Genomic DNA, 18,355 nt, shown 5'->3' with positions numbered 1-18,355 from the left:
TCACTTTCCATAATGAGATGTTTCATTATAAATGTCTCATTTTTTTATTTTTTTTGGTAATATATTCTTTCTCTATATCTAATATTTAAATAATTTTCATCAACTCACTTAATCTACTTTCTATATATTTTTTAATTTTCGTATTCAAAAGTAATGAGACATTTATAATGAGACCGAGAGAGTAATTCCCGCTCAAAATTATAGTTTCATCTATTGACCCTTTAAATTCATATTTTCACTTCCCACTTGTATCAGTGTCAGTGTGTGATCTCGGCCGCCCAAATAATATGAGAATCACAATGGCCCGAATAAATATGATCCAAATTCAAAAGCCCATGAAAGAGGCCACCTAATCCCCGAGCTCCAAGCCCACCACCTACTGGTCAAACTACGTCGTCGTTTAATGTTTTCTCTCGCCTTCACCGCCATCCCTGATGCGACCACCACTACTGAGCTTCAAATTTTCTCCTCTTCGGAGTAGGGTTTTCGCTCATTACACTCCGAGCTTTCGGAACAATCATCAAATCTGTTTTGTAATTGGATTGTGATTTCACTTTGTGATACGCAATGCCCTCGGATTCGAATTCCTCATCATCGAATCCCTCCTCCGACAGAGATGATGGGAACCCTAATACTGATCCGAGTTCGGAACCGGAGCCGGAGGTGGAGCCTAATAAGAATCCCCACTTGATTGACCAATCGCTTGATGCCCTTGAGAATCAATTGGCCTCAATCTCAATGTCCTCGCGTTCCCCGACGGCGACGTTTGACGGTGAAGATGAAGAAGAAGAGGAAGAGGAAGTGGAAGAGGAGGCGGAGTCACGGGAGCAGCCAACGACCATAAATGGATCGTTGAGTGAAGAAATTGGAGCTGAAGGAGATGCTGATTTCGTTGAGGATCCGCATTTCGAGAGTGATTCGAAGGCGGAGTCTTCGGGAGTTAATGAGGAGAAAATTTCCTTCATGTGGCGGGATGTTCCGGAGGTAGATGAGGTTGAGCGGCCGCTGAGTCCGGGAAGCAGTGGCTATGCTGGTGAGATGGGGAGCACCAGCGGAGGCGATGAAATCATTGATGATGACGAAGATGATAGTGAGATTCGAGGGGCCGAAAATGATGGGGTTTCAGGGTCCCATAGTCAGTGGGTATCCGGGAAACGGCATGCCGATGAGGTTAGTTGCAGTTTCCTGCATTTCTTATTGATTATGAATTTTCTGTTTTGGAATTTGTGCAAGCACTTCATTTAGGAAAATTTACAAGCTCTAGTTGCTAACGTATTAGATAGCCTGTTACGAGAGGTTTAATGATGAATGCTCTTGTTATGTATGATTAATTAATGAACTGCATGGTTTATGATATGTGCTCATAATGTTTGAATAATTAATGAACCCCAGGATGATGCTTCGGTTTCTTGGAGGAAAAGGAAGAAACACTTCTTTATATTGAGTCATTCTGGGAAACCCATTTATTCAAGGTTTGTGTCTATTTGTATAGGTGTGAAACAAAACAATGTACTTCTGTCGATACTAAATTGTTCGAAAATCAGTTCATTTTGTTTCTGTCCTACTTTGCTCATACAGTATGTAGTGTCACTTGGATAACATTTTCCTGTCTGGTCGTGCTTTGACTTGTAGATATGGGGATGAACACAAGCTAGCTGGTTTCTCTGCAACTTTGCAAGCCATTATTTCCTTCGTTGAAAATGGGTGTGCTACTTGTGACAGTGTTTCCTTGTTTGTATTATTGTTTAGCAGCTCATTGATTTGATATCTTTATTTGTTGACTACTTTTCAGGGGAGATCGGGTCAATTTGGTTAGAGCTGGTAAACACCAGGTTAATGTCACATTCTCGTTGAACGAGGACTTCATGAAGTTGCATTGATTTATTTATTTTCCACTCGGTACTAGTTGGTTATTGTGTCTTCCAAGAAACATTTTAGAGACGCAGTTTGATAGCTTATCTGAACTAGAGGAATAAGCTGGTAATGTAGATTGAATCTCCTCTTTGATGAATTCATATCAACTGATGGGAGATTTTATATATCAGGTTGTTTTTCTTGTGAAAGGACCAATTTACTTGGTCTGCATAAGTTGCACAGAAGAACCTTATGAATCATTGAAGGGTCAGCTGGAGTTACTGTATGGTCAGGTACCTAGCCCATATACACAGAAACTCTTGATATTTCTTGAACGAAATGGATTTCCATTGCTAATCAGTAACTTCTGTGAGGGTCCCTTGTCATATATTAATTTGTGCATGCAGATGATATTAATCCTGACTAAGTCCGTGAATCGTTGTTTTGAGAAGAACCCAAAATTTGATATGACATCACTGCTTGGGGGAACTGACGCTGTCTTCTCGTCTCTTATCCATTCTTTGAGCTGGTACTTCTTTAAACTGTACAGTCTGTTTAAGTGATTTAGAGTCTCATAAAGCCTCCCCATCTGATTTTGGCATTTCGTAATATCAATGTGCACCTTGTGATTTACTTTCCTTTCTGAAAGTAAGGTGTTAGTAAAAGACCATAATTGTAGCCATTCTAATGGAAAGTAAGTGCATGGGACTCCTGATATTTGAACATTGTCATGAATGTCAAAACTCCCAACCTGTGTTGTCCATGCCAAATGCCACTTTTTTGACAAGCAGAGAAAAAATAAATCCCAATACTATACTTTTTATCCAAATGATATTGGATTTGCATTTTTTGGGCACATAACTTGCTGATGGTTACAGTGGTTAGAGACTCATGATGTATGCATTTCTGGAAAGCCACTAGAATCATCTTGCCAAGTTGAAATTTTGAAATTGATAACAAGCTGTTCTAATTATTATTTATCGAAGTTAGTTTTTTATTTACATATTTTTACATTATTAGTAGAATTAAAGTTGTTCGTTTCAACTGTGGGAAAATTTGTGTGTTTAGATGAACTGATTCATATGATATATTTTTTGAAGTTCAGTGAATAAAGATTATGATCCAATTATCATGTAGTGAGGCTTGTATAACCAATTACTAAACCCCTGGTTCAAGCATAATTTTTAGTAAAGTGTGCTTGCTTTTCTGATTGTAGGAATCCTGCCACTTTTCTTCATGCCTACTCATGTCTTCCCCTTGCTTATGCTACTCGTCAAGCTGCAGCTTCCATCTTACAAGATGTTGCTGGCTCAGGAGTCTTATTTGCACTCTTGATGTGCAAACACAAGGTAACTGTTATATCTTTGACTTTCTTTAGGGTGGTCTTATTGCACAAAATAGGGCAACTGCATATGGGATATTTTAGATGATGGTGTTGATGATTTGTTTCCCTGAACCTCACTTGCACATTACCTAATATCAGCCTTCAGTATGCTGTCTCTACTCGTTCAATTACTTGTCCTAAGACAAGACCTGTGGCGTAACTTCGTAACCTTTTTTTGGGTTGTGTGTGTGTGGGGGGTGAACATTTATCATCAAATAAATTTTCTGTCAACTCCTCAGAGCCTTTGTTCATCACGACTCAACCTTTTCTGTTGGTTTTAAAGAGTAATTCCTGTAATTAAACCAATAAAAGGAAAATATAAAGAGTTTTTTTTTTTTTTTTTTTCCCTAGGCAGTGAAGACATGCAATAAGCTGTATATTCTTTTGGCTGTAACTAAGTTACAGAAATACTGCCATCACAGATTGAAATGCAATGCAGGTCATCAGTCTTGTTAGCGCCCAAAAAGCATCTCTTCATCCTGATGATATATTGTTACTCTCCAACTTTATCATGTCCTCTGAATCTTTCAGGTATGTTTGCTTCTGCAATCCATGAATCTAGATATAGAAATGTGATTTGATTAGGTTTATTTAATTATGTCACAAGTACACACATGTGCACTTGGGAAACTGTTTATTGAGTCTGCATGAAAGGCATGGGCTTTAATGGTAAAGAAGATTCAATCCACATGGTTAAAAAGAGGAGGAACAATCTGCATGTGCTAAACCCAAAAAATGTTAAAAAATGGAGTATATTAGAGCTGAACTCCAGATGCCATGTCCAAAAGAGGTGAATCTTGTGAAGAGAGTACTAGCAAGTCCTTTTATCTCCTGCCAGGATAATGTGTTGAACAAACTAAGGTCAAATATTATCTTTCACCAAAAAGTTGTTCCAGTTCTGAAATCTGCATTTAGCGTTTGATATATTTCTCCATATTGAATATATTCATTCTTTCACATAGCTTTATCATTCTTCCAGATCCAAAGTTTGATGGATTTCGTTTATCACAATGAACTGTTTTGAGGATATTCATGCTTCTCAATTTTATGCAGGACATCGGAGTCTTTCTCACCAATTTGCCTGCCAAGATACAATCCCATGGCATTTCTTTATGCTTACGTGCATTATTTTGACGTAAGTTATACTTTATTTGTACAGAATGTCTGAACACTAGACTTGTTAGATTGTGAGCTCAACGAGTCAGAATCCTGATTTGAGTTTTGGTTTACTTTATACATTGGCAATTTGTATTTGTTAAAATGGTGATGAAATGTTGAATCTAATTGCAGATTGATACATACCTGGTATTGCTCACCACAAGTTCCGATGCCTTCTATCATTTAAAAGATTGCAGGTAAAGTTTCAATCTTAATGTCTAATCATAGTCATTCAGATGGCTCAGCAATGTTTATATGAATATCGACATATCGTGTCCATGGCTACTGCATGATCTGGTCTTTGTATAATGGAAACAATTGTTGCATCTTATAGGATTCGGATTGAGATTGTACTCTCGAACTCAAATGTACTGAGTGAAGTTCAAAGGTCATTGGTTGATGGTGGCATGCATATTGAGGATTTGCTTGTGGAACCCACTTCTCATGCTGGCGCCGTTTCTTCTCATTTAGGTCAACCAAGACCTGGTGTAGGTTCCCCAGGGAGAACGGCAGACGGCTTTCTAGGGATTGGTGGTCCAGCTGGACTATGGCATTTCATATACAAAAGTATTTATCTTGACCAATACGTGTCATCTGAGTTTTCGACGCCAATCAACAGCTTGAGACAGCAAAAAAGGTAAAGATAGCAATTTAAATCGCACCTCTATACTCCATGCTATTTTCCTCCGCCATCGAATTTTGCAGGATGATATTAATACAGAACTGCACTCATTCTTTTGCAGATTATATAGGGCGTATCAGAGACTTTATGTATCCATGCATGAAAAAGGAATAGGACCTCACAAAACCCAGTTCAGAAGAGATGAAAATTATGGTACATCTTCCTCATTCTATCATGTTGTTCTCCGCATACATTGCATGAGAGCTTTTGACTACTTAATTGTTTATTGACCTTCGCACCCACTACTAAGTAATAACTAGTGAAGAGAACAATCTGATTCTTTGCAAATCATCTAATACTGTGCAACATGCAATTTTAGTAGCAGATTCCATTCTGTGACAGTGTTTTGTTGAAATAATTGTGTAACAAAAAGTTATGTTTAACCTTTTATAGATCTGTACAAGATGACTAATTAGATACAGATTCCCAAATCCCAAGTATTGCTCTTGAAGAATGTAGCTGTTGTTGTTAGAAACGGGGAAAGGATTCCCATTCTTTAGTTTCTAGGGGATCATTGGGTCTGTCCTTTCATAGGATAAGTATTTGGACTAGTTTGCTTAAATATTAAAGATGGATAGAATATAAATGATCTTGTTTATTTTGAGTTTTAATACGCGTCACTCACAGTAAAATTGCTCTGTTTCCCCTGGCTGTGAAGCGCCTAACTAGTCCTCTGTTATCACAGTGCTACTTTGCTGGGTCACACAAGATTTCGAACTTTATGCAGCTTTTGATCCCCTCGCAGACAAGGTATGATCAAGCAAACATCCAATTTCGCTATCCTACATGCCAAACTTGTACGATACAATACTTTTGTTCACCATATATGTTGCAGTCAACTCACTTGTCATCCTAAGCTACCCTTATTTTGTGCTATTTGTGTGTTGTGTTTCTCTTGTTAAAATACAATTACAACAATTTGGTAACCAAATTTTCATTATGTTTGTAATAATTTCCTCTGGTTCGCTATTTTCTTCTAGTGTTCGCTTCTTTGCTGAATACGGTAACTCCATTTTGCAGGCTCTTGCAATAAAAGTATGCAACCGGGTTTGTCAATGGGTGAAAGACGTGGAAAATGAAATCTTCTTATTGGGAGCAAGCCCGTTTTCGTGGTGATTCTCGCATATATATTCTGTACACTGGCATGTATTCTAGTCCTATTGCTCTATTGTTACTATACTTGCGCCTCCCCTATCAAATTTTGCCTATTTTTTTTCTTGGCCTAAATTATTTATGCATGGTTGTATACCGATTGTTAAGCAAAAAAGGCAAAAAATTGTAGGATTTTGATTTGCAGACCCATCATGTAACGAGCACTTATACCAATTATCGGTGTAGGGTTATTTTAATTTTTTTACTTTGTTAATTATTATTGTGAATTCTGCAGAGTTTCTGGACTTGAAATAGGGTTTCTGTTTTAGAGTTTCTTTTATCTTTCACATGGCAGCAAGCAACTTCTTTGTTTGTCGATGTATTTCAATCTTTGTATTATTTTTTTAATTGAGTGTTGTGCACATTATAACAATATCATACTATTATATAATTAAAATGGATGTAAATAATATACACCTCTTCCTTCCTTAGATTAATCAGTATTATTACTACCTCACTATCAATTGAAAAGACGTATCTCCCTTTTTATAATTGGAAAAAAGATTCCATCAGTGGTGCGGCTTTTTTCCCCACAAAATGATGGCTCTCCCACTATTAATAGTGATTTTTGGGGCCAAATTTTGGAATTTCATCGCAGTGTTGTGCTAGTATAACCCCTAGCACAAATGAAAAAGATGATTTTTCAAAATATTGTGATTGGAAGCGAAAATTTAAAATCAAACCTCTTTCATATACTATTCACAGCTGCCAAAAAAAGAAAAGAACAAGACGACGACGATGAAAAAAAGTTCGAATTTCTTTTTTCGTTTATTCCATCTGATTTTTATATTACACAATATTGCTGTTCAATAATTATCATATCATTAGAGTTTTTTTAGCACACGGTATGGTATAAAGTGTGATATTTTTGACTAAAATGTCCTTTACTTAATGTCATATTAATATTATGTTTGATAAAATATATTAAAAAATATACTCCCTCCGTCCGCCAAGAGTAGACCATTTTTATTATATTGGGCGTCCGCAAAAGTATACCACTTTCCTTTTATGGAAATGATCCCACCACCCACTTTAATCTTTTATCCTTACAAACACTCTTTATTTACAAAAAAACTCACCCCAAATTCATTCTCAACCACACATCTAATAAAGTGGTGGGACCCTTTCTCTACTACATCAAAATCATCACCAATTTTATTAAATCCCGTGCCCAACCAAAGTAGTCTACTTTTGGCGGACGGAGGGAGTATATAATATAATATGTTGTTTGATATGATGTATTAAGATTATATGAAGTTAATAATAGTTATAATTATGATTTGTATTACATATACTACTTCCATAGGCGGCATACATAATTCCTTAAATTTGTATAATATTTTCGGGCTTTGAACAAGATATCATGATGTCATAAATATACTATACATTCTAATAACTCGTATCAAATGAGTCTCTTAGGGCTTGTTTGGTACGCGGTATGGGATAAAGTATGATATGTTTGATTAAGATGTTTTTTACTATATGTCACATTACTATCATGTTTGCTATAATATAATGCATTAAAATATATGTAAAATATAATATGTTGTTCCATATGATGTATTAAGATTATATAAAATCAACAATAGTTATAATTAAGATATGTATTACGTATACCACCTTCGTAGGTGGTATACATTCAGACTTTCAATTTATAAAGTGTCATGTGTCTCGTATTACTTCTTTTCAAACAAGATATTAACATGTCATAAATATATTATACACTCTAATCTTCCGTATCAACCAAGCCCTAATACAATATGAACATTATTTATTCACCAACGCCACTATGGACTTGAGCCTCTTATATTTGATTTGTCAAATTTGGTCAATTCGTCCCATGTGATTTGCAAATTATTAAGGAAAAAATGAATTTACTTAATGCGCATCTAAGATAAAAGATGTGAATTCCCATGAAACAATAAAATTTAAAAAAAATGTCATAATTTATCCATGTATGGAAAAGGTGACAGCAATCGTTTGTCTGGTCCAGTGAAATAAAAAAGTAATTATCTCAATAATATTATTGATAACATTTTGGCACTTTGTAGTTTGTAGTGGTTATATAAATTGCAAATTACTATTAATCAAGTTATTGATTGAAATAGGGTAAACATACAATATTAATCTAGTAATATATTGAATTTTCAAACCACTCAATAAGTAACTATTTAAAATAATACGCCTAATAAATTGGGAAAAGAAAATCTAAACATACTATAAAACGACGTGGTATTGGTGAAATGGATAATTAGATAGTATTTCACATTATTATTAAATTTATTCGAGTAAAAAGGTCGCGCGTGTAAAACTGACTAACTAAAAGAATACATTATTATGGATGAATGGAAAATAAATCTTTGATTCGCAAAAATATTGGCCTGCTGATGGACCATATCTTAGAAAGTCACGTGATTAATTTACAATCATATTTTATGCAAACTTGGTTTCGCAAACCGTTGACTATTATTATTATTATTATTATTATTATTATTATTATTATTATTATTATTATTATTATTATTATTATTATTATTATTATTATTATTATCGTTGTAGTTTTCTGTAATCAAGGAGTACAATTTTGGCTCAATGCGCACTAAACTTTAATTACGTACCCGAATTTCATAAATAGACTACACACAAAATGGAATTCACGTAAAAGTTAAAATCTGGATTTATTAATTATTAGTACCTAAATACTAGTATCATATATTATACTGCGAGAAATACTATATAAAGAAATACTATCATATACGAGAAAAGCATGTGTTGTCATGTAAATGAATTACTCCCTCCGTCCCGTTAATCATGGCTCAAAACTTTTCGGCACGGGTATTTAGGAGAGTAAAATTAAGAAGTAAAGTGTATATCCCACAAACTTAATTTAGTGTTAATTTTAGTTAGGAATTGCTGCCACTGTTCTCTCTCCCTCCCTAATCTCCTTCCACAGTCAGCTCCTTCCCCTAATATCCTTCCACAGTCCGACCGGCGAAACAACCGGCAAAAACCACCGCACCACCGTCTCTTTTCTCTCTTTACCGGATCCTGAAACCCGCCCCCCTCTTGCTCCGATTTATAGCAACAGAGCCGCCGCCAGAGCTCTATATCACCAAATCCATCGACACCACCCTTCGTCTCATCTCCCTCCTCTAATTCTCGCCAACGGCGACGCCACCCACCTAACGCCGCCTCCCTTCGCCCACAAACCCAACAACAGAAAACTCAACAGCAACACCTAAAAGAGATAATGATTTCAGAGATTTGCTGCACCCTTTTCGTACACCGCCCTTGGCATCCGAGATCTGCAGCAACCTCGGCGTCGCGGTGGAGGGAGGTCGGCGTCGCGGTTCACCTCTGCACCGCCGCCAAAGCTCCTCGTCAAAGGCGCCACGAGTGAAGAGATCTGTGGCTGTAAGGCACGAAGCTCGTGAACCGTCTCGCCGTTGCTAGATTGTGTAGAGAGAGCGTCAAAGAGAGAGTGTAGAGAGACAAAGGCGGTGAAAAAATCGATGAAATAAGAGAGAGAGAGAGAGATAGAGAAGCGAACTGGAAAGAGAGAAAGAGATGAGCGAACTGAGCAGTGAACTTTTTCTTTAATTAAGCAATTAATCTAGCCCTAATTATTGCCCAAAAAGGAAACGAGTCAAGTAGCTTGGGACGGCCCAAAAAGGAATACGAGCCATGAATAATGGGACGGAGGGAGCATATTCAAGTTATCAATTATTGATATTAATGATGGAAAATCATCTACGACTGAAAGGAATGAGATTCAGTGTACCACACTTTATGTCCCACTTTGTGTTCCACTTTCAATTTTATTTATTTTCTTATATATTTTTTCTTCAATTTCAACTTCATATGCTTTAGTTTAATTTTGTGATTATTAACTAGGGTTTATTCCATCAATCTAGGGTATATAATTATTTTTTATCATTTAATTTCACTTTTATTAGTTAATAATAGGTTGATAAATTCAAAGTCATGGTATATATTTTTTAAAAATTTTAATTTTTTAAAATAAAAATTAAATATAATTCATAGTATCATAATAAATTTTATTTTTATAAAAAATATTTATAAAATAATAGATATAAGAATGGGACACAGTGACACACATAAAATTGTGGGACACTGGATCTCATCTCACGACTGAAAGTAGCATACCAAGATGTCGTCTATTCCAAAATATTTATGGATTTAATGATGCAATTATGAATTATGAGTAATTAACCTTAATTATCTTCGACTTTGTTACAGCAATCAACTATGCCATTTGATTAATGTGAGATGGTTAGCGTTCCAATAATTGATGCATTATTTATGTCTTTGTTGTACCTTAAACCTCCAATTCGATCCAATTTCACGTTCTTTTTTATCTTAAAATTTATTTTATAGACAACTATATTTACTGACAATTATCGTTAGTGATATGTATTGGTGGAATTTATTCCAAAGAGAGAAAAATCTTGAGAATGTTGTTAAATAAAGTAGAAAAAAATAGTACACCATTATATAAAGAGTTTATTGTATACATCGATCTAGTATTTATCATAAATTCATAACAAAAACGTGAAAATAAAATATCATGTTCGTGTCCCATCGTTGAATTTTACATAAGATTTATTATTATTTCAATATCAAAAAAAGTAATATCCAATTAACCGGTATGCTCGTGTGTGTGTGAGGGGGGTGGGGGGGCTTGAAGGAAGAGAATAATCAAATTTGAATCTTAAGGGGCGTATATTTTGTATAATTAATTATTTTTATCTATTAAAGTCAATCCTTCAAAATAAACGTCTTCTACGTTCATTATTTACAAAGCAGAAAAAAAGATCATGCCATTTGGGTTGTCCCAATAAAGACATAAGTTGAGCTTTGATCTCCTAAGATGATGTATTTTATCTTTTCATAATATACATGGACGATAAAATTCATCATCTTTCTGGATGAATGCATCACTTGAGTTCAAATTTTAGAGAAAATAAAAAATTTATTTTTTTTCGAGTGCATTAATTTTATGGAATGGTTTCAATGAGATCTTTGATATATGATGAGATTTTAGATTGATTTGTAGGTGCTGATTTAGTGTATTCAATGGCTCAAATTTATTTGAGATTAATTTTTTTTACTTAAGTTCGAATTTTGAAAAAACGAAAATTTTATTAATTTTTAAAATATTATTATTTAATATTATATACTACATCTTATTCAAATTGTGTTATGACTTATGAGCGTAAAAAATTACATGGAAACTCACAATAATTAATTGGAAATTCATTCGCAAGCTTAGCATAATTTAATTAATTTTCAAATGAACAGAAATTTACGAGCATCACTTTTCTAACATATAGCTAAAGAAGTATAAGAAAAAAAGTTAAAATTCCTGACGGTCCATTTACTTTGATGAAAAATAAGCAAACACAGTATATTTTTATTATTTTCTTGTCATTTTCATATATTTATAGTATATAAAATTTTCTTTCGACAAAATAAAATATTTTTTCGAGCAACTCCTTTTCACTTCTTCAATATTGGATAATATTATCTTTAGGTAATAGTGTAAAAATATTTTTTCAATATTTACAATATTTTCATCTCTAATAAACATAAAGATTAAAGACACACTTATTGGTTGGTATTTGCTAGGCTCGTTCAAACGAAAAAAGTACTTTTATTGGAATAAAATGAAGTATTTTTTTAAGAAAAATTGAGAGAATGAGAGCGTTAAGATTTGAACTCTAGACCTCATTATTTACAGATAAAAGTTTGCACCGCTTTGATGTTCCATTTGAGGACGTTTGTTTAATATTATTAAAAAGGTATTTTTATGAATCAAATTTTTATAATAGTGAGTATTTTTAATTTTTGATATAGCTATATGGGCATATTAAATTTCCTCCCTTTTAGAAGCATGTACTTTACCATAAAAAAAAAACTACTTTTACCTTATTTCTTATTTTATTTTTCTTTTAAGTAGAGACTCTATATAAAATAAATATATTTGCATTGAGACAATTTATTCCAGAATTATTTAGGACTTACAGAATTACTCATAAATAACTAGACTTTGTAGCTCAATACCACATTACTTCTTAATGTAACGATGAAAGGTAAAGATGGCGTCCAATTAAATTTTTGAATAAGTAAATTAGTAAATAAATAGACAGACACACAAAATTAATTAAATAATACTAGTATATTTGAAGGTACGAATAATAATGAATAAATAGGAAAAATTGGGTGTAGAAAATAGATACAGTATATAAGAAAAGGAGATAATAGAAAAGAAGAAAGGGGAAATGTGGAGTGTCATAACCAACGAACCATTCTGCAAATATGATCTCAGCTGCATTTCTCTCTGAAAAAACCACCCATCTCCCCTCCTAATTCCATCAAATCCAATTCTCTATTCTTCGAGAGATGTATAAGAACCAGCTCCAGGAGCTAGCGCAGAGGAGCTGCTTCAATCTGCCCTCCTACACCTGCATCAGAGAGGGTCCCGACCACGCGCCGCGCTTCAAGGCTATCGTCAACTTCAACGGCGACAACTTCGAGAGCCCCAACTACTGCTCCACCCTCCGCCAGGCCGAGCACTCCGCTGCCGAGGCCGCCCTCGCCTCCCTCTCCTCCCGCGGCCCCTCCCATTCCCTCGCCGCCCGCATCCTCGTAATCTCTCTCTCATTTCCGGATATAATGATTGTGTAGTCATTCATCTGCTATTTCGTGTGTGTGCGTTTCTCCGGTGAGTCTAATCGCCGGTCAAATTGGTGGGACTGGTGAAATGACCGGATTGCCCCTGTGGCGGTGGTTATTATTTCTTTTTGTATTTAATTAAAGTCTAGAGTTCAGACTTGAGAAGTTAAGATGAATGAAGCGCGGTGGGAAAAGTAGAAAGACCGCCAGGGGTATTATGGGTAAAACGAATTGTGTGGAAACCAAACCCATCAGTTTGCTCTTCCCTTCCTTTCACTCACAGTCACAGGCCACAGCTGTCTTTGGAATCACTTCTACTAGGAGTATTAATTAGAGGGCAGTTTCGTCATTCAACATCAAATTCTTCATTTTTAACTTATATTATCGTGTTATTGAATCTTGCATTTATATCATATACTATTAATATTTGGTAAGCATACAATGTGTATATTTGCAGCCTGCTTGGTTTGAAATTCAGCGATAATATCATGCAGAAATAAATGTGGGTTGGACCATCGTGTATGATTCATTTTCAAGTTATTATTATTGTCTTCTATAGTATTTATAAATCATTTCAAAAGGTGGTTTATGACTGATAGTCATTACTAAATTTATTCTGTGCACCTAATATATTTTATTTTAATAACATAGGGTTGAATTTTATATTTAGGACCAGTAGGGTGTTAGGCTCTTGTGGGGGAGTTCAATTCTTTAGTATGCAAGTTTTCTATTTGTTTAGGCCATGATTGATTGACATTGTTGACTACTGACTATCATATAAAATTCATCCTACATTTTAATTTCATCAGTATACCATTATGTATAGTAATGCTACATGATGAATCAAACACACTCTCATTTGCATATTTCATTTAATTCATGCGTGGTTAGATATTAAATCAACTGTTGAGGGGTCGGCAATCAGAACATAACTACATATTAATATATTTTAGAAATAAAAAATAAAATACTACATGTTATCATAGCACATGGAAGAAATAAATGCGTTTGCAAAGGGTACAATTTATGGTGTTGTCTCCCTCAATTTAATGTGGTTAACTAGAGCGCTCTGCATCATGCATGTGCCTGTCCACCTCCATGGGCTGACTATGACTTACTCTCTAACCCAAATCTTTATTATATTTCATCCATCTTCATCAATATAGTATTAAATAGTAACAACACTATAGTTGGAAGCTGAAGAAATCATCTTTCTTCTTTACCTCAAGAACTTCTTTTTTTGGTTTGTGACATTATCACAAAAATAGTGAAACGTTGTGCTAATATGTGGTATTTGCTCTAATTAGTTCTACTTTTATGCATAAATTCTATAAGCACGAAACCGAACATTCAATACCGTGATTTGCCCTCTAATTATGTTTATATACTTAGCTGGACAAGAGATTTATTTACTTCCCCTCATTGTATCATATTAAGTTGTCAAATAGAGAGGATTATGGTTCTTGGCATGGATGATGGTTATTTAAGACTTATTTGTGATCAAAACAAAAGAAATTTTGGATGGACAGTGTGTGTGTGTGTGTGCAAATTATCTTAATATTACAGCCATCTTAAGGTGAAAGTCTTAGCCAAAGATTACCGGATGTTATCTACATTGCGGTCATTTGCAGTTTCAGTGATGGTTGTGTTGATGATTGTCGTGTAAATTCGTGTTCAGGATGAGACGGGGGTTTATAAGAACCTGCTGCAGGAGATTGCACAGAGAGTGGGATCTCCATTGCCACAGTACACAACTTTCAGGTCCGGTTTAGGGCACCTGCCCGTGTTCACTGGAACTGTGGAGCTGGCCGGAATCATATTCACCGGAGAGCCTGCAAAGAGCAAGAAGCAAGCTGAAAAGAATGCTGCACTGGCAGCTTGGCTGTCGCTCAAACTATGTGAGTGCTGCTTTCCTTTCTCACTGCATCTATATATATATATATTCTTTTATGTTGCTATGTGAGCTTATGTTTTTCCTTCATCAGTGGCACAGCAAGAAGCGAGCTCTCCGTCTGAGCACGAATGCAGCGACGAGCAGGAACAGATACGGATAGCAAGGGCATTACAGAACTACCGTTTGAAGGAGAAGTTGATGATGCCCAACCTACACAATGCCTCCATACCATTCCAAAAGAAATTCTTGGCTCCAACCCCTCGTCCCTCGAGACCACAGCGTCCCACCGTGCCAACATCCAAAATCCTCCCCTTCTTCTGCCAGAGAAGTGCTTCACAAACTAGACCACCATCTCCGGTAAACAGCAGCCATAGCACCACCTTACCACAACTGCAGCCATCACCAGAAATTAGGACAGCGCCACACGTTTTTCAGAGGTTTCCTGCTGTCGAGGCAGCTCCTTACGTTCCGTTCAGATCATGTAGATCGCCATACCAAGGCATTGCTCCACCTGTAACAATACGAACTGCAGTGCCTGTTTTCTCATCACCACCACCCCCTCAAGCCATGCAACCTCGGCCTGCACGACTTGCTCCACCAGTATGCATCAGGCAGGCCGCTACAACCTGTTCATCGCCATTACAGACGGCGCCTGCAGCTGAGGCCGAGGTAATTGGAACCTGCGATGTAGATGAGTCCACAGCCGTCAGGTGTCTGGAGCAGCTCGAGATATGATAATGGCGCGCAAAGATATTCTGTTCCGCGTCTTCATGGTGTAAGTGGTAATTTTCTTTTCTGATCTCTGTATTCAAGATATTCTGTACTGTTGTTGCTGGCAGCGGTGGGCAGCTCCACATTTAGCTTGTTCAAGTTTAAGAACTATATATTAGAAAGCCTGGTTTTTGTAGCATATATTATATATATATATATATATATTATATATCATCACATGATTAATAGCAAGAACTATCCTCTTTTTTCTGGTGGGAATGTTGCTGTTTTATATGGTGTAAATGTGAATTTGAATCTCCGTTATCCTGCTCTGCACTGTAAACAAACCTGCTACCTCATAATAGTACCTAATCTGCATACATGTGAATTGTGAAGTATATATATTGATTAAATCATAAGTAACTAAACAACAAAGTAGTGTAAATAGTTTAACCCAGACCATACAACATTCTTTCGCTTATACTTCACTTGTCAATCATGTTCAAAACATGTCAAGACACCTTTTCGGAAAAAAATATCACTATAAACTTTGAAATGTCTTCCCGTGCATTGTCATTCAAAATAATGTTCAAATTCATTTGATGGTATATATGATGTTATTAGTATTTTGTATCTAAATTTAGGTATCACCTGACAAATCTTGACATGAGATCCTTTATTGGTTTGCACAATTTCAAAGATCCAATCCAAGTGATTTTAGATATTACTATTATAAGTTTATAAGTGATATCATAGATATTGTATTTGCTATAGTGGCAATGGGTCTGGTTTTCAGAAAGTTTCAGAAGGCCATATTTCTCATTATGGCCTGTTGGATCTAAAACCCAACCTCCAAAGCAAAAGGCGAAACTCCTCTCAATTTTTCTCTTCTTTTTTTCTTGTTTTTTTTTTTTTTTGAGGAACAGTCAATTGTAGGACGTGCACTAATTATTTATAAACTTTTAAAATTGCAAAGTAATTTACATGAAAATTCATTTAATAAATTTTATACTAAAATATAATTACTATTCCCTCCGTCTCACTCCAATAAACTCACTTCTTTTGGGCACGGAGATTAAGAAAACTTACTTTTTAGTAGGAAAGTGGTAGTAAAGTGGTGTGGTACACACCAATTAAGTACAACTGTTATACTCAAAAAAGAAAATGAGCCTATTGGAGTGAGATGGAGGGAGTATTATTTTTTGAAAGAAAGAAAAACTACTAACCGAGAACTTAATTTCTGGCCCATCTGTTATTTGCCAAATTGTTGAATGAATAAAGTATTTCTTAATGATAATGTTTTTAATAGTTTGTTGCGTCTATATATTATACGTTTGTGTTTTTTTAGAATATACTCTCTCCATTTCAATTCAATAGGCCACAAGTCTTGGACACAGATGTTTAAGAAATGAATAATCTATATATTATATAAAAGAGCAGTATAACGGCTACTTTTTTCCACCAAAATTTATCTCTCCTCATTTTTCTTTTTTTTATTTTGATTCTTTTATAAAAATCGTCAACTTTGATTAATAAAAAGATATTCAACATGGATGTTAAATTAAAGATAACGAAAAGATCTTTAATTTGATATAAAAATTATAAAAAATAAATTTAAAACGAATAAGTTATTATCAATTAAAGTTACAAAATTATTTTTTTTCTCTCTCATCTTTTATCTCTCCTTTCTCTTTTATAATTTCTTTTAATTATCAATAAAAATCATTTAATTGGTAATTGAAAATACAAAATTGAAAATTTATATATTTTCAAATTCGTATTTTTTATTGAAATTATATCGTGGATAATTTAAATTTTTTATTTAGATTTATATTTATATTTAAATTATACTATATATTTAATATGCATATTTATTTATTTAAAATATCGTTCAATTTCGATATTGATCGTGCATCGCACGAGTGGGCGTGTGCTAGTTTATAATAAAATAGAAGAAATGAAGTAACTTTTGTTGAGGATATAAAAGAAATAAGAAAAATATAATTATGTGTGAGCTACAATAACATTTGGTGTAAATAATGAGTTATGTAAGCATATTTGTTATGTATTGACTTCCATTTTAAGAAGTGGCTTATTCAATCGAAACGTTATATTTTTTTTTTTTAGTAAGTATACCCCACACAATTTACTCACACTAAAAATAAAACTCTTATTTAACTCATACACACTCAATCAATTTATTAAAATATGTATCATTCTCATATAAGGGACGGGGAATATAAATCTATATAGTGGAAAAATATTACGTAAAATAAATAGGTTCTACTGCAAAATGTTATGTAAAGAACTAAAGCGTATACCGAAAACAGTATAAATAAAAATCTAATTGGTATTTTCTTTCGTATTATAAATATATACTATCAAGTTTGTTTAAGATATAGTAAGATTCAATACCTATTAACATAAAATTTACAGATTACAAAATAAAAATCTAAAAATATCCGGTTGAATGCGGCTTTTTTACTTAAATTTTGACCCATATCTTTATTTGAATCCATATACTGACCCAACCCATATAAATAATACTATTATGGATACGAGTCAACCTGATTGTACGGTACACCCAAGTGTACCTAAGATTTTGTGTTTTTACTATAGCATGTCCACGTAGCAAGGAAAACATGAAACATAATGCTCTTGTATATCATGATGAGCTTTGAATATATTTTTCTTGTGCTTAAATTTCCAAATAAATCAACTCCACAAGTCACTATCTTCATTCAATTTACAACTGAGGTTCATATCCAGCTCTTGAGAATTATAGTCCAATAATAAAGTCTCAAATATTCACATAGTCAATGAA

At 34.5% G+C, this 18,355-nt stretch overlaps 2 protein-coding genes across 2 annotated transcripts; both read left to right on the top strand.

The window, feature by feature from the left end:
• Positions 1–386: 386 nt before the first annotated feature.
• LOC131000643 (vacuolar fusion protein MON1 homolog) lies at positions 387–6,466 on the top strand. Its single transcript, XM_057926656.1, has 14 exons — positions 387–1,170; positions 1,393–1,472; positions 1,633–1,704; positions 1,793–1,832; positions 2,046–2,147; positions 2,262–2,383; positions 3,071–3,203; positions 3,678–3,769; positions 4,292–4,373; positions 4,529–4,593; positions 4,731–5,033; positions 5,140–5,231; positions 5,764–5,828; positions 6,099–6,466. Exons 1-14 carry the CDS (start codon positions 568–570, stop codon positions 6,192–6,194), a joined length of 1,947 nt encoding a protein of 648 aa, XP_057782639.1. The 5' UTR covers positions 387–567; the 3' UTR covers positions 6,195–6,466.
• A 5,952-nt stretch (positions 6,467–12,418) lies between these two features.
• Positions 12,419–15,761, top strand: LOC131000642 (double-stranded RNA-binding protein 6-like). Its single transcript, XM_057926655.1, has 3 exons — positions 12,419–12,899; positions 14,605–14,824; positions 14,912–15,761. Exons 1-3 carry the CDS (start codon positions 12,654–12,656, stop codon positions 15,553–15,555), a joined length of 1,110 nt encoding a protein of 369 aa, XP_057782638.1. The 5' UTR covers positions 12,419–12,653; the 3' UTR covers positions 15,556–15,761.
• Positions 15,762–18,355: the final 2,594 nt, after the last annotated feature.

Source organism: Salvia miltiorrhiza, chromosome 8 (assembly GCF_028751815.1).
Source record: "Salvia miltiorrhiza cultivar Shanhuang (shh) chromosome 8, IMPLAD_Smil_shh, whole genome shotgun sequence".
NCBI classification, from domain to species: domain Eukaryota; kingdom Viridiplantae; phylum Streptophyta; class Magnoliopsida; order Lamiales; family Lamiaceae; genus Salvia; species Salvia miltiorrhiza.
The sequence above is the reverse complement of the archived record's forward strand: the minus strand, read 5'-3'. Positions and strand labels throughout refer to the sequence as shown.

What these genes read in the sequence shown, in the direction of transcription:
- LOC131000642 (XM_057926655.1), top strand. Translation starts at nt 12,654, where the DNA reads ATGTATAAGAACCAGCTCCAGGAGCTAGCGCAGAGGAGCTGCTTCAAT. An exon ending in CCCTCGCCGCCCGCATCCTC is followed by an intron (nt 12,900 to 14,604) that starts GTAATCTCTCTC and finishes ATTCGTGTTCAG; the next exon opens with GATGAGACGGGGGTTTATAA. An exon ending in TTGGCTGTCGCTCAAACTAT is followed by an intron (nt 14,825 to 14,911) that starts GTGAGTGCTGCT and finishes TTCCTTCATCAG; the next exon opens with TGGCACAGCAAGAAGCGAGC.
- LOC131000643 (XM_057926656.1), top strand. Translation starts at nt 568, where the DNA reads ATGCCCTCGGATTCGAATTCCTCATCATCGAATCCCTCCTCCGACAGA. An exon ending in GGGAAACCCATTTATTCAAG is followed by an intron (nt 1,473 to 1,632) that starts GTTTGTGTCTAT and finishes TTTGACTTGTAG; the next exon opens with ATATGGGGATGAACACAAGC. An exon ending in AGCTTGAGACAGCAAAAAAG is followed by an intron (nt 5,034 to 5,139) that starts GTAAAGATAGCA and finishes ATTCTTTTGCAG; the next exon opens with ATTATATAGGGCGTATCAGA.